Consider the following 27,745-nt stretch of genomic DNA (forward strand, 5'->3'; position numbering starts at 1 on the left):
CGATAAAAGCACATTTGTTATAAACTGCATTTATGAGTTTGTTAATATTTAGTAAGAAAAAAGAAAATACCTTATGAGAAATAATGTATATATAAAATACAAAGCCTACTTTTCTTTATTTTTATGCAAAACAGGTTTAACAAAATTTTTAACAAGTAAAATAAATCTGGGAAATGTAAAGTTGGGAAAACATACATCTTTTTTTATTTCCCAAGTATTTTCAAAGACCATTTTATTTAAGATCACAGGTTTTGGGACTTTTGTAATTACTGAGCCAAAAATCAATGAATCTTCATAATATTTTTATTTATTTATATGTTCTTATATCTAAGTTTGTTAAGGTTCAGGTGGGCTATAGGAAGTTCACAGAAGTTATTTTTTCATGGATAACAAGCTTTTTTAATAGTATAAAATGTATTTTATATTAAGTCATACAAAAACGTATTTTAAATTTGTGCATTCTACATGTTAAAAATATGATTTCATTTCACACATCTTGATTAAATTATAAATTAAAACTATAGTGATTTAAACGTAACAAAATAAATTAACTAAATAAAAAATACCATTAAAAATTAAAAGACAATGTGATTTATAAAAATCATTTATGTGATTAATCAATAGTGTTTTTCTGCGTGAAACTTATGAAGTTGTAGGGAATGAACTCTGTGACCCCGCATCTGTCTGCCCGCCGCCTGACGTCACTGTGTTGCCGGAGGAGCGCACCGCGCGCTCAAGCGCACGCGGCGTTCGTTTGCGCCTTTTTTCGTTCCTGTCGCCGACACGTGAAAGCAAAATCTAATTGAAAAAAAAAAAGCCTCCACCAAAGAGGGCGAAGACATGCTGTTGTCCTTACAACTCCACCTTCCAAACAGAACCGTGTCCCTTTAAAAACGTCTGACAAAAAAAGCCCATATGATCCCCGAGCTCCAATCACCAATTCCTTCTGCAAAAGCTGCTCCTGCATTTTTGTCTGTCTGATCGCCACAGCAGCACGGGGGGAAAAAGGTCTGAGGAGGAGGCAACCACTGGAGAAATGTGACAATCCCACGAGCATTTTCATGGCGAGGGAGAAACGGGATCGAAAGGAGTTATTCTTGGACTCCTTCGAGCATCGAGACGCTGGATCAAAATGGTAGGCTGCAGGGCAGCGCTGCATTTTTTCTTTATTCTTCTTGATCTCCTGCAAATTGGAGCTACTTAGCAGGCCGATCAAACTTCTGCCTCCTGCCGATCCGGCAGCGCTTTGCTCTCGCGTGTGCATCGTCTCGGTTTTTTTTGTCGGTCGCTGTGAAGTTTGGAACTTGCCGACGCGGCGCAAGTTTAGTGGTTGAAGCCCCCAGAAGGGGACGCGGGGGCCACAGCAGCTGTGGATGCAGAGAAGGAGTTAAATTCCTTGATATCGGGGCGCTGGGGCTTCAGGAGCGGGTCGTGACCGCTGCAGATGTGGACAGGAAGAGTCACAGTGAACCTTTTATCTGCCAGCAGGTGCAGGTCAAGTGTGTCAGGAGCAGACATCCATCAGAGACTCAGGTTGGGGGGGGGGGGGGGGGTCAAGTGGTCCATCTCAGGTTCCAAAATGAAAAAAAAAAAAGTTCCACTCTTTATTGGATAGGAGCAAAGTAGTGCTCAATCTCTGGGGTCATTTTGGGATACCTCATTAGGAAAGCATGTGGAGCTGGATGCAGTGGTGGCGTAATCCCAGCATGCACTCACATCTGGAGGCTTGGGTTAAAATGTGGGTCAGGTCAGCAGGGTTGGCCATGGTGGTGTTCAATGGGTGGAAGGAGAGGTTTGGTTGGTGCTTTTCCTCCTTGTGGTTGTTTTTTATTGGAGATCCATGAGTGTTAACTTGCAAAGTTTGCAGAGTGAGTTTATATTTGTGTAAGGTTTTGGTTCATCTTTGTTTTTTATACTGAAATGTAAAGAAACCTTTCCGTAGCTTTTCCTGGAAATACCTGAGACATGGAAGCAGAGCATCCGTTGATTTCAGGTGAGCGGAAAACATGCTCAATGAGAATATTAATTAAAAAATTAGGGACACAGAAGAGTCAGAAATTACCTTTCAGAAAAAAAAATGTAAATAATAATAATTTCAGTTCTAAGGAATTGATAGCTAAAACATCTGGCATCAAAAAACATGTTTGCAGAACTATTAAAGTCCCACTCCAACCATCTTCTAAAGCGTAGTTTGTCTATTAATTATGATGCCGTTTTTAGGTAAAATTAAAAAACCTGCGTCGTTTTCTAGGGCATAGTGTCTGCCGCCTGTTGCCACAGAGTAAGCCCGCCCCCATTTCCCATCATCGATCTTTTTACATGCACTCCTGCTATAGCTTACAGCCCCTCATGCCCCCAACTTTACATTTCCAGTGAAACAAAAATGGAGAGCCATATCGAAGCCATCCAGCCGTACAGTTTTGAGCCAGATGGATCTATTTATCTGCAAGTGGATGCATCAGAATGGAGCGGAGAAGGGAGCTTGTGGCCCGCTGACTGTAGCAGCTACGTTACTGCTGCAGGCTTTTTCCAACAGCACTTTTTCATCTGCTCCTAATTTACGATTTGAATAACGAAATACTCAGAAATGCAACTATAAACTTAATTTTCCTTTTATATGTCCTCCATCGTGAGGAAAATGCTTCAAGAAAATGTTAAAATGTAATTTTATTGGAGTGGGTCTTTAAAGTAAAGGGACATGATGCATAAAAACAAAATCTAGAAATTTAAATTAAAGAGAAAATTCCTAATAATTAAATAAAAGCCAAAAATAAGGACATTGGTGCCCAACAACAAGAGATACTTAAACTAAGGGGAAGTTTTGAAAAAACTAAATTATAAAACAAACCTAAAAAGAATTTAAAATTAAGGTAGAGAAGGCTACTGAGGAAAACAAAATCACCCAAAAGTTACCATAATCATATTAGCATAATAATGATGGGCTATCTATACAATGGAATTATGTTGTATCTAACCTGTTTTTTATTTTATTTTTTAAATGAAAATGGAAAGATCTCCACCTCAAGCTGTAAGTCACACACATGCTTAAAATGTTGGTCAGCGCGGTCCGGTTCCAGCAGCTCTGTTCTTCCTCTCAGGGTGCTGGGAGTTTTTACGTAACTGCTCATTCAGGGCAGCACTAACCACCCTTGACTTTGAGGCTCCAGAGTTTCTGGGTTGTTTGGTTGGTGGCGGGGATCCGTCCTCATCCTGGTTGACAAGTGCAGCCATTCTTTAGACCCGGCAACCAAACGCCTGCACGCATCTCAGGCGTCTGCTAGTGTGTGGGGGGCTGCTTTCCTCTGAAGCTCAGGGGGGGCACTGGAGGTGCTGCTAATTTATGGCCCTGAGATTAAGAGCGGTGGACAAGTCCCTGCAGACAGCAAGGTCAAACTGTCTGGGCTTATGTAAGGTTTCTTTTCTTCTGGTTGCTTCAAACAGCTGAGCTCGTTTGAAGCAAAGTCAGATTGTTTGTCCTCTGCTGTTACATGAGAAGAACTTTCTCTCCAACCCTGCTATACTCCTTTTTTAGTTTTTTTTTTTTTTTTTTACAGCTTTAAAGGGATTTTGTAGCTTTTCATGGTCAGACATTTAGAAATCAGGACTGCTTACATGTTTTTGTGAATAAATTCTGCCACAACCCTAGACTCAGATCCCTCAAGATAATGAATGTTTCTCCTAAAGCACAAACAGTTCTTCAATTTCTGTTAACAAGCATAAGAATATCTCTAGTATCAAGTTATGACATCATCAGGATTAATTGTTGTCCATAGATGACATTATAGGTTTTAAAATGCTAATTTTGCCATAGATTTTTCTTTTAACCCACTCTGATGAAAATTCTGTTTTTAGCATGTTCCTGCAGCATTTTGTGGACAATGGAGGACATAGATGAAGAAATTAAGGATTAAAACTGCATTTCTGAATATTTCTTTATTCAGATTGTTGTGAATCAGAAGCAGACGAAAAAATGCCATTGGAAAAAAATCTTTTTGGGATGTAGAAAATATGATGGGCGGGCCGCAATCTCCCTTCTCCACTCTATTCTGATGCATCCTTTTGCAGACAAGTAGATCCGTGTACCTCTTCGTTTTCCTCGTCTGACTCAAAACTGCACAGCTGTAGTTCCGATATTGCTCTCCATTTTTGTTGCACCAGTAAGGTTGGGGGTTTGAAGGGCTTTGAGCTAGTGGGAGACTGTGTAAAAACAGGTGGGTGACGGGAAGGGGGGCAGAGGTGCCAACAGTCCTGCCCACAACTCAGAGTCAAATTTCTAATGAACTCTGCAGAGACTATGTCCTAGAAAATAACACAGAAGTGGGGATTTTTTCTAAAAAAAAATGGCATAATCATTTGAAAATACATCAAACGATGATTGGAGGGGGATTTTAAAAGAAGACATTGTAATTTGTCCATAAAAAATGTGCAATATATAATTTTTAATGCACAGCCAATGCAGTCTTGTTAAGGTTTGTCTGGGATTATTTCTTGCAGCTTGATATATAAGTAATTAATTTTCTGATCTGTATTTATTCTAAAGAAACCCTTTCCATGCAAATGAACACAATAAAAGATAAAGCATTAGGGGAAATGCAGAGTTTGTTTTTAGATTAAAACACATGTCCTCTATTTATAAACTTAATTTATTTACCCCATGACTCTTAAAGTGGAACAATGCATCCTAAATTATTTACTGTGTTTTTTTGCATAGCCTCCAAACTACAGGCATTCACAAATTCTCTTGTTGCTGTTTTGATTTACAACTATTATACATGAAAATCATTTGGTCTCACATTAAAAGTCTTTCTATTTACAAACCACAGCCAAGAATAAAGAAACTGATAGTGACCCCCCCCCCCCCCCCCCCCTCCTCCTGTGAAGCAGCCCTGTGCACTGAGGCTGTGAGGAGACAAAAATGGCTTTCTGTTCATGAATCCATCAGCTTCATGGCTGAACGGGCACTATGGGACATTTCTGTGAAGATCTTGGTAGCAGTTTTTTTTTTTTTTCGTTGATGGGACCCAGCTGAAAGGAAAAAGTGTGATTTTCAGCAAATATTTGATGCAAAATGTTAATAATTGAAGATGAAAGTTGAACAAAAATAAAGGAAAATCACAAAGTGGAGTTTCTTGATGGTCATCTTTACAGCAGACATAAATGGATCGTCACGTCAGGTGGAGAGATGGCGAGGATTAAAGAGTGAAAGCCAGGAAGATGGTTCACATTGAATGATGTCATGGTTACAGCCTCCCTCTTCTGTACACCATAATCTGACTTGCATACAGTTATGTGAACAGATTAACGCACAATATTTGATATGATCTGCTTTTCAGATTAATCCAACAAAGGGAGCTGCACTCCTTCTTGATTTCCCCTGCTGTTTGTTGAAATACCAACTGTGGGGTCAGTAAATTAAGTTGGAGCAAAAAATATACCAATGTTTACGTTTGATTTTTTTGTAAATAAAATTGATTGTAGAAATAAACATAAAAAGATTATATTTGGACTGATTTGTTTCAATGTATCCAGAAAAAAGCCAGATTCGACTTTTTGCTTTCCAATCCTGGTACTCTGGCCTGGGATTTCAATCCAGAGCGACATCAGCTCTGGGTGGAGTTTGGCGGCTCTTACCAGAGGGATGCTGAGGACTCTTTGGAGAACAGAAGTGCATGAACAAATGTCAAAATTAACGATCTCCTCGCCCTTTCCTGACAAGAGATCTGAACTGGAAGAAACCTGTCGTTGGAAATCAGGGATGTTTTTATCCTGATGGGCACGAGCACATTCAAGACACTTTTAATCTTAAATCTTCAACCTTTTAGCATGAATTCTGACTTTAAGCTTTCAGTAATCTGTCCTTCCCTCGGAAAGCCGATGCCTCCCTTCTCCAGCAGTGTTTCCTCTCTGTCCTCTATGACCTTCTCATCGCTCATATCAACACCCTCCACACAAACACGGCGCTGCCACAGCAGAAAGATCCCGCTGATAAGGAGCTCCTCGCTTTAACGTTGGTCTCTGGGCTCTTTGTGTCACGCACTAATAGGGGCGGGGGAGATATCCCCATTTCACCCTTTCTCTGACTGCTGCTGCATTTACTTTTGTGCTGTCTGTCGATAAAAGTGTGTCTTTGTGGAATTCTTTGTGCCACAGGTATTTGGCATTGTGTCTGGTGCTTACTGATGAATGCATACTCATCATCCGTCTGCTGTATGGTACACATGGTGCCAGCTAGGGAACAGAGTGTGATGACTCCAGCAGAGCGGTGTTGTGTGCAGCATTGTGTGTGTTTGAGGAGGAGATGCCAGCGCCGCGGGGCCCTCTCTTGGCCTGCCTTCCTGACTCAGCACTTCCTCTCCCAGCTCATTGGCCCAGTCGCAACCTTCCTGGCGGACGCTCTAACCTCAGCCCCACCTCTCCCTACCTCCAGGCGGCTCGTTTGATTATCCAACTGCTTGTCATCCCGGCTCCAGACGACTGCCGGCCTTCTTCCAGCAATGCCTCTGACCAACATGCACTGTTCTCCTCAGCTTGGGATGACACACACAGCCCCGCTGAAAAGGCTCTTCAGCGGATTCAGTCCAACACATGCTGTCAAATTCTAATGCACTCCATGTGACCGAGATGTTCCTCACGCTGAGTTCTTATCCCTATTTTTGTTTGTGCTTCCCAATTTCATGCTCGGGTAGAGGCATATCAGTTGTAGATTGGCTCGTCACCTGTGGTTGCATTAACATATAGATGAAAATGTATTTAAATCCAATAGTGGGAGCTTTTAGAGCTCCACCACGTACGGGCCAAATCCCAACTGCTAGATTAGGACGGGGAAAAGCCCACAGCGGAGAAGGGAGATGGGATGTCTGGGATTAGCCCTTGGGCTGATAATATTGTCTTTAGAAATTGCAGCCAGCGGTGAATGATGTGGTTTAATAAGTCAAACATTTAATTGGCTGAAGGAAATGATTAGCTAAATTGGTGGAACAACCACTGTTAAAGACAATTTAGGATTTCATTATGACTATGCTAAAGTCTTTCTGGTTCATATTTTACCTCATGTCTCTTTTTGAAACAACACAAGTAGAGCTGGATTTTTTTGGCTCTCTGATTGTGTTATGGAATTTTGTTCTAAAAACCATTTTTTTCAGAACATATTTGTTCATAAATCTTGAGAGGGAAATCCAATTTAGCCATGGCATTTTCAGTATTTTCCTTTTTTTGAAAAAATTCTTGCGTGATTTATTTTCATGCATTATATAGATAAAGTGGTCCTTTGCATTAATATCATAAGCTATGAATGTATGGCGTTTTAATACCATACAAATCTGACAAACACAGCTGATCAGATGTGCATTAAACTCCTCTGTGGGTTTTTGTATTTCTGCTATAAAATGTTCATTCCAGTCGATCTGACCCCATTGACCCCATTTGTGTTGTTTTTCTGCCCTTTTTTTTGATGATTCTGTTGTTCTCTCTAATACCTTTATTTCTCTGATTTTTCATTGTTTTAAAAGAGTTGGATTCTGATGCCATTCTATATTCTTTACATCCCTATTCTTTTGTTTTTGTTGTCTCTTTTGTTTTTTATTGATCTTTGCTTCTAAACGTCTTTCCATTTTTGTCCTCGTTGTGATAATGTTGTAGTTTGTATATGTTTGATGTACTTTTGGCTTGTTTGACCCTTTTTTCCATTTCATTGTCATTTTATTTTATAAATGGATGTTATTGAAGCACTTTTTGCAGCAGAAGGAGGCTGGGCTTCTGCCTGCTTTTCCACAGTCAGAAAACAAAAGCAAAACTCCTGCAGGATGCAGAGAAATAGTTTGTCAGATTAGCCTTCATCCATTTTGAATTAGATCTACATCCCTGACTCTCCTGGACCCCACCTGTTTATCAGCTAGGGCAGGAGGGGACAAAATGCAGAGGACACAATGTTTTTACCGCAATGCTTTTTAATAGCTGCCTTTCAGGAATTCCATCCCCTTCCCATTTGCTTTGGGTGTGTCTGCACATGAGTGAATACGTTTGACAGAGACTTCTTGATTGTGAGACCAAACTTGCAGCTTTAACTGTTTGATCAGGCCCACCACGCTCCACTCTTTGATGATGACTCAGGGAAATGGATGAGCATGTAGGGTTCGGTGCGGTTCTGCCAGTGAGTGAGATGAGGCCTGACACGCTGCCCACTCTTCTCCCTCTGGGTGTCAGTCATGTGGAGCTCGGTGTCGGCGCCTCAGCGGGCCGCATCCCTGTGAGGAGGCCTGCTGAGTCTGCTCTTTACTGTTGGTTGAAGTGCTCCGTGGTTGGACGCGGCTTTCCACTCCCGGTGACATGCAAACGAGTCCGGTGGCTGAAGAAGGGGGCGGTGCCACAAGCTCCTCGCTGTCATAACCTCTGGGATCTGCTGTTGTTCCATGTGGGAGATGTGGGCAGTTTGACATTTGGCTGGGAGTGAGTTGCTTGTTGTTTGTAATTATTTTAATGAGTCTTTAGTGAGATTTTAAAAGTTAGACTGTAGTTGTTTTGGGTGGTGGGTAAAATATCAGGTTTTTCATTATCAGGACAGTTTGTGTCAATTAAAATACAAATTTACTTCTGTAAATAACACATTTTTAATCAAAACCATCTGGATGAAATATTTTGTACACATTTTAAAGATAATTATTAAAATTTTCATGATTCTTATTTTGTTTCTTCTAGAAGCATTTTAAGTAAAATATGTTTTCTTAATCAAAAGGTTTACATAAAGCTTAGTTGGCAAAAAAAAAAATGTTGTATAAGTATGTATATATTCAGACGTTTCTTTTATAAAGTTTTGTTTACACAAAGGGAGTGATTTAGACAGGCCCAAAAGCTCACAGACGCTGTTTATATTCACACCACATTTTGAATAAACACCAAATTGTGGATTATGTAATATTGTAATAGAATGACACATTTACACAGTTTGTGCCGCAGCAAGAGGGAAGATATTCAGAGTAATCCCTCGACAGCGCCAGATGATGCTGTAATGCTGTGCATCATTTGTGGCCATAATTTTTTTTCATAATTCACCAAAAAGTGAATTTATTATGTTTGATGGTCTGACATTTATTTAAAAAATCTCCAGGAGAGTTTGGATAAAAAATAATGTCTGCACTGTGATCTGGAAACATCTGATTGAGTAGTTCATTAGCACTTCTCTTGTACCGACATGCTAAAATGATCTGAACAAAAGTATAATATCCCAGCAGGGGGAGGTACAGATCTCACCAATTTGCACAGGTGTTCCTCAGGGTTCTGGTCTTGGCCCTCTTCTGTTCTCTATCTACACCAAGTCTCTGTGCAGCATGATTTGCTCACATGGGTTCTCTTACCACTTCTATGCTGATGACAGTCAGCTCTTCCTTTCTTTTCCTCAGGTTGACATCATTGTGTCAGCTGGTGTCTCTCCCTCACAAGTCCAGGCCTCAAGGGCCAGTGTGTGCAGGTTTTCCGGATATCCTTATATGGTTTATTAAAGCCTTGGTGCACTCATGGCATATACATGGATCAGGTGTAAGAAGGCTATGCTGGAAAACCAGCAGGATTGCCCTTAGTGCCCACCCCTGTCTAAGACCTCCACTTGGATGGAAGAAAAACATCTTCAGCTGAACCTCTCCTTGTAGTCTTTCCTGACACTCCCTCCATTAAGCACAACTTGAGCTCAATAATCGTCCCTACAAAATTAAATTTAGGACCATCTGAGCTTTAAAGAAAACATTTCTGCCATTTTCATTGTCAGCAGTTTTTCTGTGCAACATTCAGAAGATCAGACCTAATTTTAGGGTTAATGCCACTCAACTTAATGTGGAAACACTTGTTTTTCTCGCAGATTGTTTATTGTAATCCATGTGTAATAAGGGCTCCCAGGCTGCACACACAAGTTTCTGCTGACGATCCAAAATGCCTCGTTTTAACCAACCAATAGGAACTTGTCACTCCTCTCTTTAATTCTTTCCACTGGCTTCCATTAGCTGTCAGATTGAAAGCTCTGTCTTCCACCTACAGAGTAACAAACTCCAGAGCTCCTCTGTACGTTAACACTCAGGTCCCTGTCTAAACCCCTTCATTCACACTACACTCGGCAAATGAGCAACATCTGCTGGTTTCTGCAAACTACAAGAAAAAGACAAAAATTGAATTATTTTACAACTTTCTGGGCCCATTACACATAAAAGAGCTCTTTCTGTCTTGTTTGACTGCACTGTGTGACCCTGACCTGTTTTTTTTTTGCCTGTTTTGTTCCTCAATTGTTAGTCATTTTGGATAAAAGTGACTGCTAAATAACTATATATAGATGTAAAAAAATGATTTTTTTAGAGGTGTCCTGTCAGCCATGATTTACTCATGTGATCTAATTTTTCTTGTTTTCAATCCAACACTGTACTGTTATCTGCATCAGCCTTTTATGTTCTGCAAGAAAGTGAGATGGTTTTTTTTTTTATTGCCCTAAAATGTTCCAACCCTGAATGCTGTACTGTGAAAACACCCATCAAGACCTCCACAACAGAACCGTCCCGTTTCATTGCTGTCCTTGGCCGATGATGGATGATCTGTTTTCTAAGGATGAGCAAAGCTTTGATTGATGTCAGTTTAAATGATGCCCCCGGTTGGGTGCATCAGTAATCCTCCCCGTGGTGCGTTTGTCGCAGGTCAGGCCAACATATGAATAATGTATATGAAGACATCCAAATGAGAAGCTGGGCAGAGGCACTGCTCCTCTAATGACAGCAAACAAGCTCTCTGCCTGGCATTTACAGAGTCATGGAGGGAGGTGGGGAGATGAAGCAGAGATCAGGGAGGTAGTGACACATCTGAGGAGTCAAGTTCATCTGTCAGCACAAAGTATTCTCCCTGTTTGTCCGGTTAAAATATGACGGCATGGAAAGCTTGTGGTCTTTGTTGCAAATTCTGACATCTATGATTATTTACTATATAGTTATTGTTCTTTATAGCAAACCTTTGTAGCTGTAAAATGATGTCCACATTTGAATTTTGCATCTATTCTCATGTCATCAAGGGTCCGTCAAGCCAGGCGCCCTTCATAACCTTTTGGCAAAGGGTCATTCGGTGGGTTCTGAAGATATAAAGATAGATGAGCAAATATGGATAAATTAACATTCAAATTCAGCTGGTTTGCTTTGCTTAAGCTTTTGTTTTTTTTTTTTTCACAAATAACTTGATTTAGTTTTACGTTATATACTAACTTACAACCGCCTCATTTATGGAGTCCTATACTGTTCATAATTAAATAAATAAATATTTAATTAAATAAATAAATATGACCTCATGCAAATACACAATAAACCAATAAATCTCTCATAAATATATAAAAAGATCATGAAATTGTGAAAAACCTGCACACAGATTTTAAATTAGCCATTATATTATTCAATATATTTAATTTTGCTTTAAAAACCTGTTCATTATTTTAAAACAGCATTTTAAAATATTCATTTTAATCTTGTTGAATATTATTATAATTCTGTCTTTTTCAGAAGCTCGTATTTCAGAATCAATATTTTCCAAAGTAGCTTTGTTTTTATTTCATGTTGCTGTTTTTCACAATGGCTGGTATTAATTTATTTCAAACCTGTATCACCGGATTGTTAAATGAGATAATAATTCACATTTAAATATATAGTAATGATTTCCAACCCATTCTCAGAGGTAGATGCCTCCTATTTGCTGTCTTTCATTGTTGACTTGAGCTTTTTTTTGTTCCTTGTGAATCCCAGAAGAAAAAGCGGATCATCCCTGATGTGTGAGCAGAACTTCCAGCTCACATCTTACACTCGATCTGATTAGAATTGCCGTGTTTTGCCCTTGGGCAGTGTCTGTAGCCTCACATAGGGAGAGATTACCTGATCTCTGTTCCTCTCGCACAGAGTCCAATTTAGCTCTATAGAACTATGAATAAATCTGACACGTAATTGAATTCTTCAAACAGCAGATTCTCAAGGTTAGCCCCAAATGCAAATACAGCTGGAACAGCGACAGTGTGCTGGTATTTTTCTTCAGAGGCAAAATGGAAAAATCCTAAATATGTGGATATTTTAACTCTAAGAATAACCAGTAGTTAAACTCTAAAGATCCATTCCTCCTAAAAGTAAAATGTGTTTTATCTCTAAAATGCCAAAACACAAATCTGCATAATCTTTCATTTGTTTCTTTGTAGGTCCACCCACTTGTTATGATGAAAATATGCAAACAAAAGGAAAAATTGGAGGTTAAAGCTTTACAGCTCCAAAATGTACCAAACAAATATTCAAAGATTTTAGAACCTATAAATAAATGGGAAACTTTTTAATATTGATATAAGTATTAATATAGATATTTTCTTTCATTTGTGTAATTTGTGTTTTGTGATGTGCATCCTCTGCTGTCCCTCGGGGAGGGTGAAGTGAGTGGGTGTGCTGCGAGAGCCAGCTAATAGGAGGGAAAATGCACTGAATACCAATGCACAGGCCACTCAGACCTTGCAGAGACCAAACACCGTTGTGAGTTGTGCATGAGTTTGTGTCATATGTGTGTGTTGTTGGTGGTTCTGTACGTGTGCCTTGTTTGCTGCTCTCTCCTGCCTCACATCCCGTCTGGATCGAAACCCTGCCCTTCCTGTGCTAAAATAAACCCACCTTGGGAAGTTGAGGACCTTGCACAGAGCGCTGATTGTTGCACCTTTTGTTTTTTACCCTGGCTTGCATCACATACTGCATCATCCACAGACTTTAGTGTTCTGCTTAATTTCAAAAACAATGTGTAAGAGTTTAGTTCAACATTAATATGTAACATTGACATATCAAAAGTCTAAAAGCAAAAGTTAAACACCTTAGGTCTGATTTTCTGCAGCATCTGCATCCTTGAAAGTCTTATTTTTTCACATTTGTACCCAAAATACCTAAATAAAATAAATAATAGGACAAAGTTTCCTCCTTTATCTTCCTTTAAAACACTTTTTTGGTCATTTACAATCCATTTATTGATTGATTGTTAATTCTGACCTGCACATAGGGATTCACTAAACATTAAAATATTTGTTCAAAGTGTCTTTTTGTGTGTTTATGCTGGAATTACAATCCCAAATGGGACATTCAGAGTTATAAGAATCCCACAATGTTTCTTGAGAACTGCAACAGCCTCATTTATTTCAGTCAGAGTTTAATTAGAGAAAAGCTGCGTTCTTTAGAAATGTTGGGTTTACATTTTGCAGGGAATTAGTAGGAAAAGACCATTTAATAAAGCTTATTGTTGTGACAGAAAAACCCCTTTTATGTTAGCTGAAGAATGTTGGTGGTAGGTTTGTTTTCTTAACACAACAGTAATTATTGAATTTAACCCTTGTGCTATCCTAGGCACTTTAACGTTGGGAGTTGGGTCATCTAGACCCACTAGACAGTGGTCTGAACCTTTTTTCTTCAATGATTTGTGATCTTCACTGGTGTCCATGGATTACATGAAATCTTTCCACCTTTATCCACCTTTGTCATGGTAGGGAGAACACGTCAGTGCAAGGGTGGGGTCATCTGAGATAGCACAAGGGTTAGAGTGGAAAAAAACAAGAAAATAAACTGCAATAAGGCTCTCATAGCTAAAGTTGTTGAAACTAATAACCATGTTTGGGGCCAAGTTATGGACAATTTTCTATTTGATGGGTTATTCCACATTAAAAAGTATATTTAGGTAAGAAATAGAAATGTATGAGAGCAGACCGTTCTTGTTATTTTATCACATGTGCCTCCATGTTTCTTCTTTAACTGAAAAAACACAAATCAGTGGTATCTGAACACGATAAAGAAGTCACGCAAGTATAGACAGTCAGTGTTTGATTTGTTCAAGGGTTAACCCTTGTGCTATCTTAGATGACCCCACCCTTGCATTGACGTGTTCTCCCTACCATGACAAAGGTGGATAAAGGTGGAAAGATTTCATGTAATCCATGGACACCAGTGAAGATCACAAATCATTGAAGAAAAAAGGTTCAGCTCACTAGTGGGTCTAGATGACCCAATTCCAAATGTTAAAGTGCCTAAGATAGCACAAGGGTTACTTGAATCACCGAATCATTAAAATCAATTGTTTAAACCAATTGATAGATATTTTTTAATCATATTACAAACTTGAGCTTTTTAAACTGGTGTTTGCAGATGACACTGGTCTAGTGAGAGCAGAGAGAGCAGGTGGAGGTTTGCTTTTGAAAGGAGAAGAATGAAGGTCAGCAGCAGCAAGACAAAATATCTGTGTGGAACACTGACGTTATATAGAGTAGAGGTAAAGAAGGTGGAGGACTTTAACCCTTGTGCTATCTTAGATGACTCCACCATTGTAGAGGTAATGAAGGTGGAGGACTTTAGCCCTTGTGCTATCTTAGATGACCCCACCCTTGCATTGACGTGTTCTCCCTACCATGACAAAGGTGGATAAAGGTGGAAAGATTTCATGTAATCCATGGACACCAGTGAAGATCACAAATCATTGAAGAAAAAAGGTTCAGCGCACTGTCTAGTGGGTCTAGATGACCCAACTCCCAACGTTAAAGTGCCTAGGATGGCACAAGGGTTACAGACTTGGGGCTAAAACATGGGTTTGTAACCTTCAATGCTAAAAAAGCAATTTCTTACCTCCCACTTCATCATTTAGAATATTAACTCTATTTATGTTTTTGTGGTCATCAAGCAATTCATCTAGCTTTTAAATATTTACATTGATTGAATTATAAAAGTGTTAAATTTTTCCATAAATAATGACTTTTATACGGTACTTTTACTTTTGACAGCAGCACATACAAGTTCCTTTCAAAATAAAGTGCTAATGAGATCCTCTGGCTGCAGCAGATGGATGAAAAATGCAAGACAATCAAACTGAATTTTTTTATCAATAGGACTTTGCAGCGGTTTCATTCTTTTTCTTGTTTTGCTATCGAACATAAACATGACAACATTGATGTACAATCCAGATTTTTCTTGTTTATCTGCACATGTAAATGCAAATATATACTCAAAGAATTTTGCCCCTGAGCAACAACAAAACACTGTTGTGCAGCATAGATTAGAATATTCCCTTAACTGACTTTATATTTATTCAAATTGTTTGTATTTTCGATTTTTAAGGAAAGAGCCACAAGGTAGGGATAAAAGATATTTGTGGCTCAGGTTGCAGGCCTATGGTCTAGAACAACACAGAGTGTGAGAAAGAGGTGAAGAGGCGTTTACAAGCAGGTTGGAACGGGTGGAGGAAGATTTCTGGTGTGATGTGTGACTAAAGGGTGTCAACAAGAATAAAAGGAACGTTGTAGAAAACTGTGGTGAAAGTAACCATGTTGACTATGAGAAAGGAGGCAGAGCTGGAGGAAGATGCTGAGGTTCTTTTTGGGAGTGATGAAGATGGAGAGGATCGGGAATTAATCTATGAAAGGAAAAGCTCATGTTAGATGTCTTGGAGATGAATGCTAGGTAGCAGATTGAGATGACTAGGATACTTTGAGAGGAAGATAGGATTGTGTCCCCTAAAGGGAACAGCCGAAAACAAGAAAAGGTCATTTTAAATTGACTGTAGAGTATTTTTAAAATATTTTTTGTTTACCGTCTTGTTCACCGTTTCTTTGTAAGATTCCTTTTTTTTTTACCAAACAAAATAACTTAAAATGTTAGTTCTAACAATGTTGTTGCTTGTAACTTTTATTTCCATGAGAAATTTCATGCTCCAACCTACTCTTGTGTGTTTTTTTCTTGCAGCTCATAGTGGAGAAGACCACAGATTTCCCCTCTGCTGAGTTCTCTCTGGTGGAGGATGTAGCTCTGCACTTTACCTGTTTGATGGACAGGCTGAATGAGCAGCGCCTCTTCCAACCTGACCTGTGTGATGTCGACATTGTTCTGGTGCGCCAGCACAGCACCTTTCCGGCTCACAAGGGCGTTCTGGCAGCCTACAGCCCTTTCTTCCACTCTCTTTTTGCCCAAAGCAAACAGCTGCAGCGCGTGGACCTGTCTCTGGACGCCCTGACATCCCAGGGCCTGCAGCAGATCCTCAACTTCATTTACACCTCCAAGCTTCTGGTCAGCAGCTGCACCGTCCGCGATGTGCTCAATGCCGCCACCCTGCTCCAGATGACTGACATTGCAGCCTCCTGCCGGGACCTCATCAGCAGCCACTCGCTTAGAACCCCTTGCACAGATATGGTCAGTCAGGAAGAGGTTGGCAGCAGTGACCCTACTGCTCTGATGATGCCCCCCAGCCAGCTGTACAGGGAGATCAAACAAGAATCAGAGGTTGGTAGAGTGTACAAAAGAGAAGGCAGCACGCCGTTGACAGTCAGAGTGGAGGATGCAGCCAAGACAACTCCTCAGATAAAGCAATACTACCAGGAAGAGGAGTGTGCAGGAGGCGGAGCCAGCTCGGGCGTGGTCACTTTGTGTAAAGTGGAGGGCAACGGGGACGATTCAAAGACAGCTGATGGCCACACATCCTTCAACAGAGACCAGATCATCGTGGAAGTCAACCTCAACAACCAAACGCTTAATGTGTCAAAGGGGTCAGAGGGCAAATCGAACCCAGCTGCAGAGGGGATGTTCCGCCATCGACGTGCCAGCAAGCCTGACTCAGAGGCTGATGAGGAGAATGAAGGAGGGAGTGAAGTTGGTGAAGAAGACGAGGAGGATCTAAAGAAGGGTGACATAGCAAGGCAAAGCTGTGAGGAGGAAGACGAGGAGGAGGAGGAGGATGAAGAAGAGGAGGAGAACACTTTGAACATTCCAGGTTTGGAGCATCCAGCCATGCTTGATCGGCCTCGCCGAGGCAGCAGAGCAGTAGGTATGGCGGGCTCCACTGCGGCTATGCGGCAGACGCTCGCAGAGGCCTCGATGGCCAACCAGCGGCATGGCGGGAGGAGGATGCTGGAGGCAGAGGGCCCTGGCCAGAAGGTGAGGCTGGAGGAGAAGCAGCACTTCCCATGTAAGAAATGCCCTCGCATCTTCAATAATCGCTGGTACCTGGAAAAACACATGAACGTCACCCACAACCGCATGCAGATCTGCAACAACTGCGGGAAGCGCTTTCTTTTAGAGAGTGAGCTGCTGCTGCACCAACAGACCGACTGCGAGAAGAGCATCCAGGTATCATTCCGCCAATAAATTTCAGAATATAACCCCAATCTCCAACAACTGTTTAAATCAGTTAACTGGCGGTCAATAGTAATTAATTAGCAATTAATTCCGATCTGTCTCACTATGTTCTCTTATACCCCCCTCTACTGAGCTGCAAGCCCCCTGCTGTGTGTTTGAAGATCATTTGCTGCTTTAATCTACTGAATCTAATTGCCTTTTTTCTTGCCACACTCAGAAAACTGCATGAACACATGAAGTGTGTGAAAGTGAAGAGTTCAATTCTGAACAACTGCGATGACCCGTCTTTCTTCTGCGAATGTTTTTCTTTCTAGTGTGTCACGTGTGGAAAGGCATTCAAGAAGCTGTGGTCGTTGCACGAGCACAACAAGATCGTCCACGGATATGCAGAAAAGAAGTTCTCATGCGAGATCTGTGAGAAGAAATTTTACACTATGGCTCATGTCAGGAAGCACATGGTTGGTGAGTGACGGGAAAACTCACTTGCCCTGTAACAATCCCGTTACCCAGTGCATTTTTAAACAGTGTTTTCTTTTTTTTACTGGTTTTGTTTTTAGAAAAAATCTGTAGTTTTACAAATTAAAAGCTCAATTATATAGCTTTAATATTTGTATTGTCATGTTGTTATTATAAATGAACTAGTTGTATTTGCTATGTATACATTTTCCATTTGCAGTAAAAAAAAAAGATTCTTTTTGTTTCTAAAATGTATCACGCTTTAAAAGCTAAGCAATATTACACAACATTTTAATTTAACCCCTTTATGTGTGAAGTCTATGAAAAAAACATTGAATTTTGGTGAAGCTATATTAGGTGGAGTCCTGGATTTCATTTAAATTCAATGGCTAAATTTTAAAAACACGATCCTGTTTCTATATCTCATCAGGTCTACTCAAGACTAACATTTTATGCACATTTTAGTGCTTATTTTGTAACCTTTCATTACTTTAAACAAAGTAAATGATAAGCAAAAAGTACAGTTTTGATATTTTAATTCAACAGCACAGTTCTGCTTTTAATTTGAAAATTTAACAGTGTGATCATATCTGTATCCATGGAAGCTAAAGTCCTCCCGCTGTGGTATTCATAAGTTGACATTCTCTCCTTTGTGTGAGTGTGGGTGTGAGTCCCGCTATATAGAGGGCATGCAGGCCTCCATAGTCTTTACCACACCTCCCACAAACTGTGGGGTAAGATTAGAGGCTCATGGGGAAAAAAGAAAATCTCACAATCTCCACAGATATATCTTTTACATATAAATGACCATTCTGTTCCTCACTCTGCGCGCTGTCAAATATATTTTCTGCATGGAGTTAACTTGAAAATATTTAAATACACTTTTGATTTTTTTTTTTTTTTTATTGTTTCAGAGGGTAAATATAGTTCTTACTAGCATATCCTCTCTGCAGATCATGCATTTTAATTTCAAAGAACTCCCTTTGGAAGAATAACCACCGCAGCAAGAAGTAGATTAAAGCAGCACAGTGTGAAGATCTGCATTTTCATATGATTGTTTGAACATTTATAAAAGTAAAAGCACATCTTCATGATTTACACTTAGGTTTAAGACAATAAAAAATCGAATATAAACTTTATAAAAACTTGATTAAAAAACGTAAATGTCAGGAAATAGTGGTTGTAGAATGCATGCAGTAGATGAGGGCCATGATATAGGAGGTACCTCTTACATTTAAATAAAATAGACAAAAAACAGAAAACAACAGCAATTAGGTGTCTAATTAGACACTAAAAACGTAAAAAAAACAGAAAATATGACAACACTTTAACAATAAATGTGTCTAAATACCACAAAGTAAGAAATCTGATGAGAATTGATCAACAATCTTTTCAGCAGCATATAAAAAGCATTCAGGGGTGTTTAAGAGGATTCATGGAGGAAAAATTCTACAAACCAACATGCATGCTAATATTATTCGTACTAATAATAATAACCACTGATGCACACCCAATTGATAATTTGATTTCATAACAGCTGTTTTATTGAACTGATCACATCACATGCAATTTTGTTGGTTTGCTAAGTAAACTTTAGTTAAATTTGCTCACAGAGATTAAGCTGTATTTGTATTTATAAAAGCATTTGCACTGCTTTAAAATGAGGTTCTAAATTGTTGACGAAACATAGATTATAATGCAATATCCTGTTTGTCTTTGCTATGAAAACTTTTTATGTTCTTTATTTGTAGACAGAAACTCTGCATTTTTCTTTCTGCAATAGACAAAATTTGTTTGTTGCCTGTTCTGTTGGGCTTTTTGAACAACTTAGCAGGAATTACTTTTGACAAATTAGACAAACAATGTAAACAAAAACACTTTTGGAATACTAGATTATTTATAACACATTTAGTGTGAATATTGTGCTCTTTGCAGCCAAATCTTTTTAGTTTTGACCGATTTCCTGATTCCAATAATCAGTATAAAAAAATAGTTGAATCACGCTTAGGACATATAGAACTTGCTTGTTTTTTCTCTAAAAAATATGCAGTCCAGACCAAAAGTTTGGACACACCTTCTCATTCAAATGAATGGGAAGGTCCAAACTGTACTGTATGTCAGACCAAAAAATTAAATGCAACATCTGCTTCATATTTTAGTTGAGATGGAATGACATGACTTCATTCAAATCAGTGTAATCAGTGTAAATATTTTTAACCCAGGCAGCCGTTAAAAAGAACCTGCAGTTGTTTACAGCCACATCACTACACCGCACTAATATGTATATGTCTGTGTGTCTGTTTGTGTGTGCATGTGTGTATAGCACATACGAAGGACATGCCATTCACCTGTGAGACGTGTGGGAAGTCGTTCAAGCGAAGCATGTCCCTGAAGGTTCACTCACTGCAGCACTCTGGAGAGAAACCCTTCAAGTGTGAGGTTTGGGCTCCTTCCACACGCTGCTGCTGCTCCTCTGCATGTCACTCGCATGAACAGTTTCAGAAACGTTCGCGTCAAGGTCAAGACATCCGGATCAAATGCCAATTTAAACAGACTCAGAACAGCGTTTTTTGAATTAGCCATTTTTATGTAGCTTATATGTGAAAAATGAGGAATTCTTGGTTCCTGTTTTATCTTCAGTACACGTTACTTTCCTTCACAAGTCATGGACCTTTAAACGAGAGCAAATAAAAGGGTTTAAAACCTGTTTGGCTGTATCTCTGCAAATAGATTTATAAAGATTCACAATGTATCCTTTAAAGACCCACTCCAATAAAGAATGTGTTTTGTAGCATAGTAGTAGGTTCAAAGGTTGTCATCTGGACTTAGTTTTTAAAGTTGAAGACATTTCACTTCTTATCCAAAAGGCTTTGTCAATTCTGACACTGTTTTTGTAGCATTTTTCTCATGACGAAGAACTTGTATAAAGAACATTAAAAATGCCTTTTGAAAAGGCTTGTGTTAATCATCAGGCCACAAGCTCTCTGCTCTGCTCTATTCTGATGAAGCCCCTTGTAGACAAAAAAAATCCATTAACTACTTCTTCAATTTCCTCATCTGAGCTGACAACTGGCTTAAAACTGTCTGGCTGGATAGCTTCGATATTGCTCACCTTTTTTTGTTGCACTGCTAATGTTAGGTTGGAGTTGTAAGGGGCTGTAAGCTAGTGGGAGAGGGTTGAAACAAAGGGTTGATGGGGAAAGGAGCGGAGGCTCATGTTTAGTTTGAGTGCTTTTATTTTTTCATGACTTTAGGCACTTTTTATGAGTCCGTGTTTGTGCTGTAGAAAGAAACCTGCTTTGCCTTCTCAGAACTGCAGCGAGCGTTTCCAGTACAAATACCAGCTGCGCTCCCACATGAGCATCCACATCGGACACAAGCAGTTCATGTGCCAGTGGTGTGGAAAGGATTTCAACATGAAGCAGTACTTCGATGAACACATGAAGACACACACTGGTGAGTCACTTTCTGGCGATTTCCATGCTCTCCCTCCTGTTATGTACATCTCTAAAGAAAGGCACTGATGTTTGTTTCTAACTGAATTACAAATAAAGGAACTGATCCATTTTTGTTTTATACTTTGATCACACTAAATAAACCAAGTAGGAAAAGTTTCAAAAAAAAAAAAAAAAACTTAAAATGGGTCAATTTGACCCAAAACATAACAGGAGAGCTAATCTGCTGCTATAAGTAAGCAGTGGTCAATAAAATTAACCATTCCAATTTTTGTTTTTTTTCTTTTAAAATTCTGACTTTAACCTTATATAAGAAAAATATATATATTTAAAAAAAGATTTACTCTTGAAATTTTGGTTAGAATTTTGTGGATTAGAATTTAATATTCCTCTAGTTATAATTTTTTAATTAAAATTTTAGATTAAATCCAAATGTTTCTTGAGATTTCCACTTTTTGGGGACTCTGCATGATTCTTTAAAGACCCACTCTAGAGAAAATTATGTTCTTGGTATTTTTTAACATGTTTTTGTTGCATTTTTTGATAATTAAGGACATATATAAAGAAAATAAAGCTTAAAATTTCTCAGAAAACGACAAATTTCGGTTCAAAATGACATAATTATAATGAAAAGACCACTGGGAATGCTTATACAATAGATCAAAGTATGATTTATTAAATATTCAGAATTTTGCCTTTAATTTATAGTAATACATTTTATTTTAGGATTTAGATTTTTTGTACAGACATTAAACTTTAATCTTTGTGTTGTTCTGCAAAAAGTCAGCCTAAATTTAAGAATAGTAAAATCATCACAATTCTACTATTTTTGAATTTTTATTTCTTCTTCTCGTAGAAATTCAACTCGTTTTCAGATAAGAAATACTTGTTTAATTACTAGACAATTCAAAACTATTGTAGAAGTTTCTTAATTGCATAAAGACTTGAGTTTTTAAGCGAGCATCCTTTTTCAGGAGAGAAGCCGTACATCTGTGAGATCTGTGGGAAGAGCTTCACGAGCCGGCCCAACATGAAGCGTCACCGGCGCACCCACACTGGAGAGAAGCCGTATCCCTGTGAGGTGTGCGGCCAGCGCTTCCGCTTCTCAAACATGCTGAAGGCCCACAGGGAGAAATGCTTCCATGTCAGCAGCCCCATGGTCACCGACTGCAACGACCCTCTTGGGCTGGACCGGACTCTGGCCTCCCCTGCCGTGGACAATTCCTGTCATTTGGGGACAGCAACAACCCCAACCACTGCCGGCCAAAGCCCACAACCCCTCCACAGCACCCAGATGTCTTTCCCCCTGCTGCACTCCATCAGAGGCTTACCGCCAACCTCACACTTACCCCCGCCACCTCCATTGTTCTCATCAGGTAGGATAAACTCCAGCAACTAACATAAGTCTGTAGCGTTGAAAGCACTTTTGTCTCCTTGTTCTTCTGTGAGCTTTTAGGGGGACTCACAGCGGGAAAGAGATTTGCACAGATGGAGAACTCAGAACTGCTGCTCTGAAGGCCTCAAAGCAAACAAACACTTTCACTCTATAGGGAAATTCTTATTATTATTCACATTAGATACTGTAACCTCAGAGTCCAGCAGTTTGTCATCATCCTGTTTTCATTTGAGATTTTCCAACACAATTCGCATCGTTTTGGCGGCTGACTCTGAATTGCTTCCCTACCCCCGTCGGCTTCTCCCTGCCCCTACATTTATCCCTCCAAGCGGAAAGTTATGGAAAAAATAGTGTCTTTAAATTCACTCTTTTATACCGCTTGATGATGTCACCAATAGTCACTAATGAGCTACGTTAGCACGGAGCTGCCAGCGCTTGGAAAATATACAACATTGGTTTTATAACTTTAAAAAGTCACAAGTTACATGTAAATGTACACCTCTGTGCTTCAGAGCACACCCACGTGAAGACATGCGTTTATCTTTGGCGCCACAAGCGCCCTACTGGGGGAGGGATAGCCAGCCCTAAGTTGGTGTCAGACACCACTACAGCTTTAAATGCCCCTACAATTAGAGCAATAGGCCAATAGGGAGGAGCCGTATGGGTAGGGAAGCAGCTCTGATTCAGCCATAGCTTCCTTGTTTATCAATCATGATCGGATCAGGAGTGTCTCTGACGCTGCAATAACCAAACGCCGATCTGTCTTTGAACATAATCCTGTATGGCATCACCAATAACCAAACCCTTTTAGCTTACCTGCTATATTTAGATATCCTAATACAAGTGTTTAGAATTGAACCCGCACCCTACATTTAACTCCGGTTCTGTTTCAGATGTACTCCTAACTGTCTTCATTTTTCTGGTCGTGATCGTCTGTAATTTGTGACCCTTTATGTTTATATCCGAGTACTTCAGAGAGTTTGGGAGACCTGAGGTGTTTGTTGGGAAACTCCCTGCGTCCAAAAAGGAACTTTTCATGACACAGGAGATGAATGACTTTGTTGCATCTCATCTTTTGCTATTTTAGCCAATAAATAAATCCTATCAAATGAATATATAAAGCTAATCTGGCCCATGTTTCTGTCTTTAAAGCAAGATTTGAAATCAAAATCTGTGTCTTCAACTAATGAGTAAAAACTAATGGATTGAGAACATTTGTAAAAAAAAATTGGTCATATTTTTTTAATGGAAGTTGATTTTTTAAAGCTTTTTTTAAATGAAAACTGTGATCTTCAGTGACTTAAACCTTATAACAGACTCTTCAGAAGATATTTCAAAAAGGAGAATTTGACATTTAGAGGAGAAGTCAAAGTCCCTGAAAGATGATTAAACGAGAGGCTCGACTGGAAACAGCTGGACTGGTATCAACCAAAGTCACCTTCACTCATGAGCATTTCCTGAATTAACACAGGTGGATTTACCTGTAATCACAGGGGACATTCGGATTCACCTCTACTCCCCTCTTAAAGTCTCTGTAACCCTTTAAAAAAGGAACTCTGCTCCATTTTTATTTGGTTTTTAATCAAAAGTCCAAAATAAAATCCTATAATTAGGGTGCTCACCCTAAAATTATAGCTAAAAGCAAACCTGTAGTTCAGTCATTTGCCTTTCATCTCTTTATTTTTGCTAGTTTTGCGATTATTTTGATTTTACAAATGTGTTTTTATTGCTGAAAGAAACTTCTAAATGGTACATTTTTTTGTGGAAACACAGAAAAGATTAATATTCAGTGAGCAAAAAAACTATTACAAAAAGCAATGTTGATTAGGTCCACAGCAATCTTTGTTAAAAATGTTCAAATATTTAACAGTTATACCAGGCAGTCAACTTAATTCAGTCACGTTTCAGGGCTTTTGCATCTGAAGTAGCTTCCATTTTTTAGTTCACTGATTACGTCCGGTGTTTAACATAACAGGACAAGCAGGAAAAATAGCACAAACACTTTTTTTTAATGCAATTAAGTTTCCAAAGTTATTATTTTTAACATTTTTGGGGAAAATCTTTACATGAAAATGTTAACGGGCAGAGTTTACATTTAGTTTACACCAATTAGAGTTTTATATGCACCATATAGAATTCAATAAAAATACAACTTTATCGATCCCACAAGATCTATAGTGGCCTTTATGTTTCAGCTCTTCAAAATTATTAAATTACGGTTCAATAAGAGAGCCTCAACATTTTATTAAAAGCATTCCTGGTTAGGATGCTGCAATACTTTCTTTACATTTAAAGTCAGTAACGTAACTCCGGAAATTTCCAAGTTGCTCCATATTCTGCTGCAGATACCAGTAAAATCACAAACTCTACACAATAGTCTGTTTTTGGTGAACGTTAAACAAATCAATGGTGGCTCTGGTTGGAGTTTGGGGAGCTATGTCCTCCATTTTCCATTCCCTCAGCAAACTTAGGTAAAGCTAATAGCATCCTTCTAAAACTTTACAGTGAGACTAAATAGAAAGCAGCATAAAAGTTCACTTTTCCCAGACATTTGAATCAGTTTGATGTGTAATAACAGTCTCAGAGCACTATTAACGCACTCCTGCTCACTTTATTTCTATAGTCTAGCATTATCCTGTGTGTAATCCTCCAATGTGTTCATTCCTTATGGGTTTCTTTTTGTTTTACATATTTACACAAATGCAGTTGAATTTCCCACTTTTTTTTTTTTGTTGGTACTTTTGGAAAGTTTGTTTTTGCTTTAGGAAATGTAAAAAAATATTGTTTTGTTTTAAAGACTTACTGTGACTCCTGATGCTGAATGCTTTTCCTAAAAAGCTAAACTGTAAAGAGTCACAAAAGATAATGTTTAACGGTACTGTGGTACTCTATTTTTTATTTGCTGCTTCAGGGCCCAGTGTGAGGCTGCCTTTTAAATTTAAGTTTGGTGCAGATAGATTTAAAATAATTAGTAAGTTATTATAATATAATCCAGAATTATTTTCAGATGCCAGTACACTAAAGAATTAGAAAACCGACTAAAATGTAAACATTTAAACTCACCAGAAAAGGTGAAAACCTTTATTCAGAAAATCAAACAAAGCATTGTGCTCAGATAATAGACTAACTCTTTCAATTTCAAAATTAAAGTTTTTTAAGAGATAATATATATCTCCTCATAAACTCACAAATTCAGCTTTTAATGTTCAGTGTTGTTACTTTCATATCACTGTATGTTTATGCATAATTGTTTGCATTAACATGTAATTTTGCAGTAAAGGAGTGATTTGGAAAGTTAAGGGGGAAATTGACCGTTTTAATGTTTTATTTCTCTGTTGTTTTTTTAAAAGCAATATCCCAAAAACTAAACTGATATAGATCTACTGTGGTTTTATTTTATGTATTGGCCTTATAAAGGGAGGAATCCAAATGTGTTTGTTATGTTTGTGATGAATTGTGACAGTAGCTGAAAGCTACAGAGGAGAGGTGGAAGGTAATTTTGCAAAATTGTATGTACTTTGAATGTGTCTGTCACAGGTAATGCGACCATAAGGTTTAAATAAGGTGGAAAAACTGAAGGTAGTAGAGTGACGGGAGCATTTCCTTCACAATTTATGGGAAAATTTGTCATCAATTTTGTTTTTAAATGCACTTTAAATATATAGACACAGGAATTATATTTAAAAAAAGATTAATGCGGAAAATGTTGTATTGGTTATTTGTTCAAATCTGCTCTGAACAAGGAGAATTAGTTCAATGTTTTTAAAGATTCTTAAAGTTAAAGAAATCAAATGAGCCAGAAGAAACTAAAATGAGTTACTGTGGGTTGAAAAATTAATAAATTACCAATTACAACTAATACAAGAGGAGTTTTTTGAAAGGCTGAGGTAATGATTATTTTCAGTAAACCTGTTAGTATTACATTTTAAAATGAGATTTATGGAAGATTATACAGATTTAGGGAAGAAATTCATCAGAAAATCACCAAACTGTAGTTTTTATGTCTTTTTAACCCTTGTGCTTTCCTATGGGGTCAAGATGACCATTGACTTGGTATTCCTACCATGACAAAGGTGGATAAAGATGGAGAGGATTTCATGTAATCCATGGACACCTGTGAAGATCAAAAACCATTGAAGAAAAAAGGTTCAGTGCACTGTCTAGTGGGGTCTATATGACCCCACTCCCAATGTTAAAGTGCCTAGGATAGCACAAGGGTTAAAACTTGAAATAATATAAAATAAAATAAACTATAATTATTTTAACTTATCAGTTAAAATCAATAGCTACAAGAGAATTTGTTAAAACCAATAACAACAAAACTGGGGGTTATTTCTATTTGTCTTTAGACTTTGCATATAATGAAGGACAGAGTGGTCTTAAACTGTAAATTTAAATTTGACAGCACCTTCCAAAAAAACATACATAGACATTTAAGTTTTTGCCAAATTCTGCAAAGGAATTTTGGGGATATGGACAAATGGCTTTTGAAGGGATTTTATTAAATATTTTATTTTTGTCAGGCAAGTCCAGTTTAAGATAAAAGGGGAAACTTGGATCTCTCATCTGAGTCAGCTTTTCTTTGGATTCACCAAATTCTTTTTTTAGAGCTGTAACCCATAATCTGTCAGGTTTGATGAATTGTACTTGTCCTTGTGCGTTATTATCATCTTCTTTTTAATGACTGTGACTCTCTGGTAAATTAGCTTTTATGTTGCAATAAAGGGCAATAATAGTATTTATTAACAATTTTCCATCTTTGTAAATCTTTAATCCATCTTGACTTTTTTGTGCGTTTGTCCCTCTAATGAAGAGGCATTTATCAAACCTTGTAACAGTTTCCTTAACTCAATTTTAAATATGATGCTTGGCACAGAAAAATTATCTTAAATTTGTTTCATTGCTGTTAGAAAAGCTTTAAAGATGTTTGGTGTTTTCAATTTACCAGAATTTATAATGTGGGATTAATATTTCAGTCTCCAAATGAATTCCAAAAAATAATTTTGTAACCAATCCGCTGGGTTATTCTGATTTATAATTTTACAATTGTTTCTATTGTTGTTGTTTTTCCTCTAACTAAATTGAAATTGAAATTCAATTTCCTGTCATTTATTTGAGAATCTCAGCAAGAAAAAAAGGAGGAAAACAGAAAAAAAGAGGGTCAAATTATTTTTAAACATTTTAGAGGTTTTTCTTTTGTCCATTTTGTTGTCTGTTTTTAAAATATTTATTTCTGCTTAGAAAACCCTCAAAAATTCTGGATAACATAAATCACTTGTTATCATAGCAGCTTAAGAAATGTCTTC

At 38.3% G+C, this 27,745-nt stretch overlaps 1 protein-coding gene across 2 annotated transcripts; it reads left to right on the forward strand.

Moving 5' to 3' along the window:
- Positions 1-883: 883 nt before the first annotated feature.
- Positions 884-27,188, forward strand: zbtb47b (zinc finger and BTB domain containing 47b). Of its 2 annotated transcripts, none has more exons than XM_078938242.1 (6): positions 884-1,135; positions 15,747-17,123; positions 17,447-17,594; positions 19,912-20,027; positions 20,900-21,044; positions 22,018-27,188. In XM_078938242.1, exons 1-6 carry the CDS (start codon positions 1,133-1,135, stop codon positions 22,440-22,442), a joined length of 2,214 nt encoding a protein of 737 aa, XP_078794368.1. In that variant the 5' UTR covers positions 884-1,132; the 3' UTR covers positions 22,443-27,188. The 2 variants fall into 2 exon arrangements, with proteins under 2 accessions (XP_078794368.1, XP_078794369.1); XM_078938243.1 differs by having other exon boundaries at positions 17,447-17,546.
- Positions 27,189-27,745: the final 557 nt, after the last annotated feature.

This window comes from Oryzias latipes, chromosome 20 (assembly GCF_053564925.1).
Source record: "Oryzias latipes strain Hd-rR chromosome 20, Olatipes_Hd-rR_3.1".
In the NCBI taxonomy this organism is placed as follows: Eukaryota; Metazoa; Chordata; class Actinopteri; order Beloniformes; family Adrianichthyidae; genus Oryzias; species Oryzias latipes.

What these genes read in the sequence shown, in the direction of transcription:
- zbtb47b (XM_078938242.1), top strand. An exon ending in AGAAACCCTTCAAGTGTGAG is followed by an intron (nt 20,028 to 20,899) that starts GTTTGGGCTCCT and finishes TTGCCTTCTCAG; the next exon opens with AACTGCAGCGAGCGTTTCCA. An exon ending in ACACATGAAGACACACACTG is followed by an intron (nt 21,045 to 22,017) that starts GTGAGTCACTTT and finishes ATCCTTTTTCAG; the next exon opens with GAGAGAAGCCGTACATCTGT.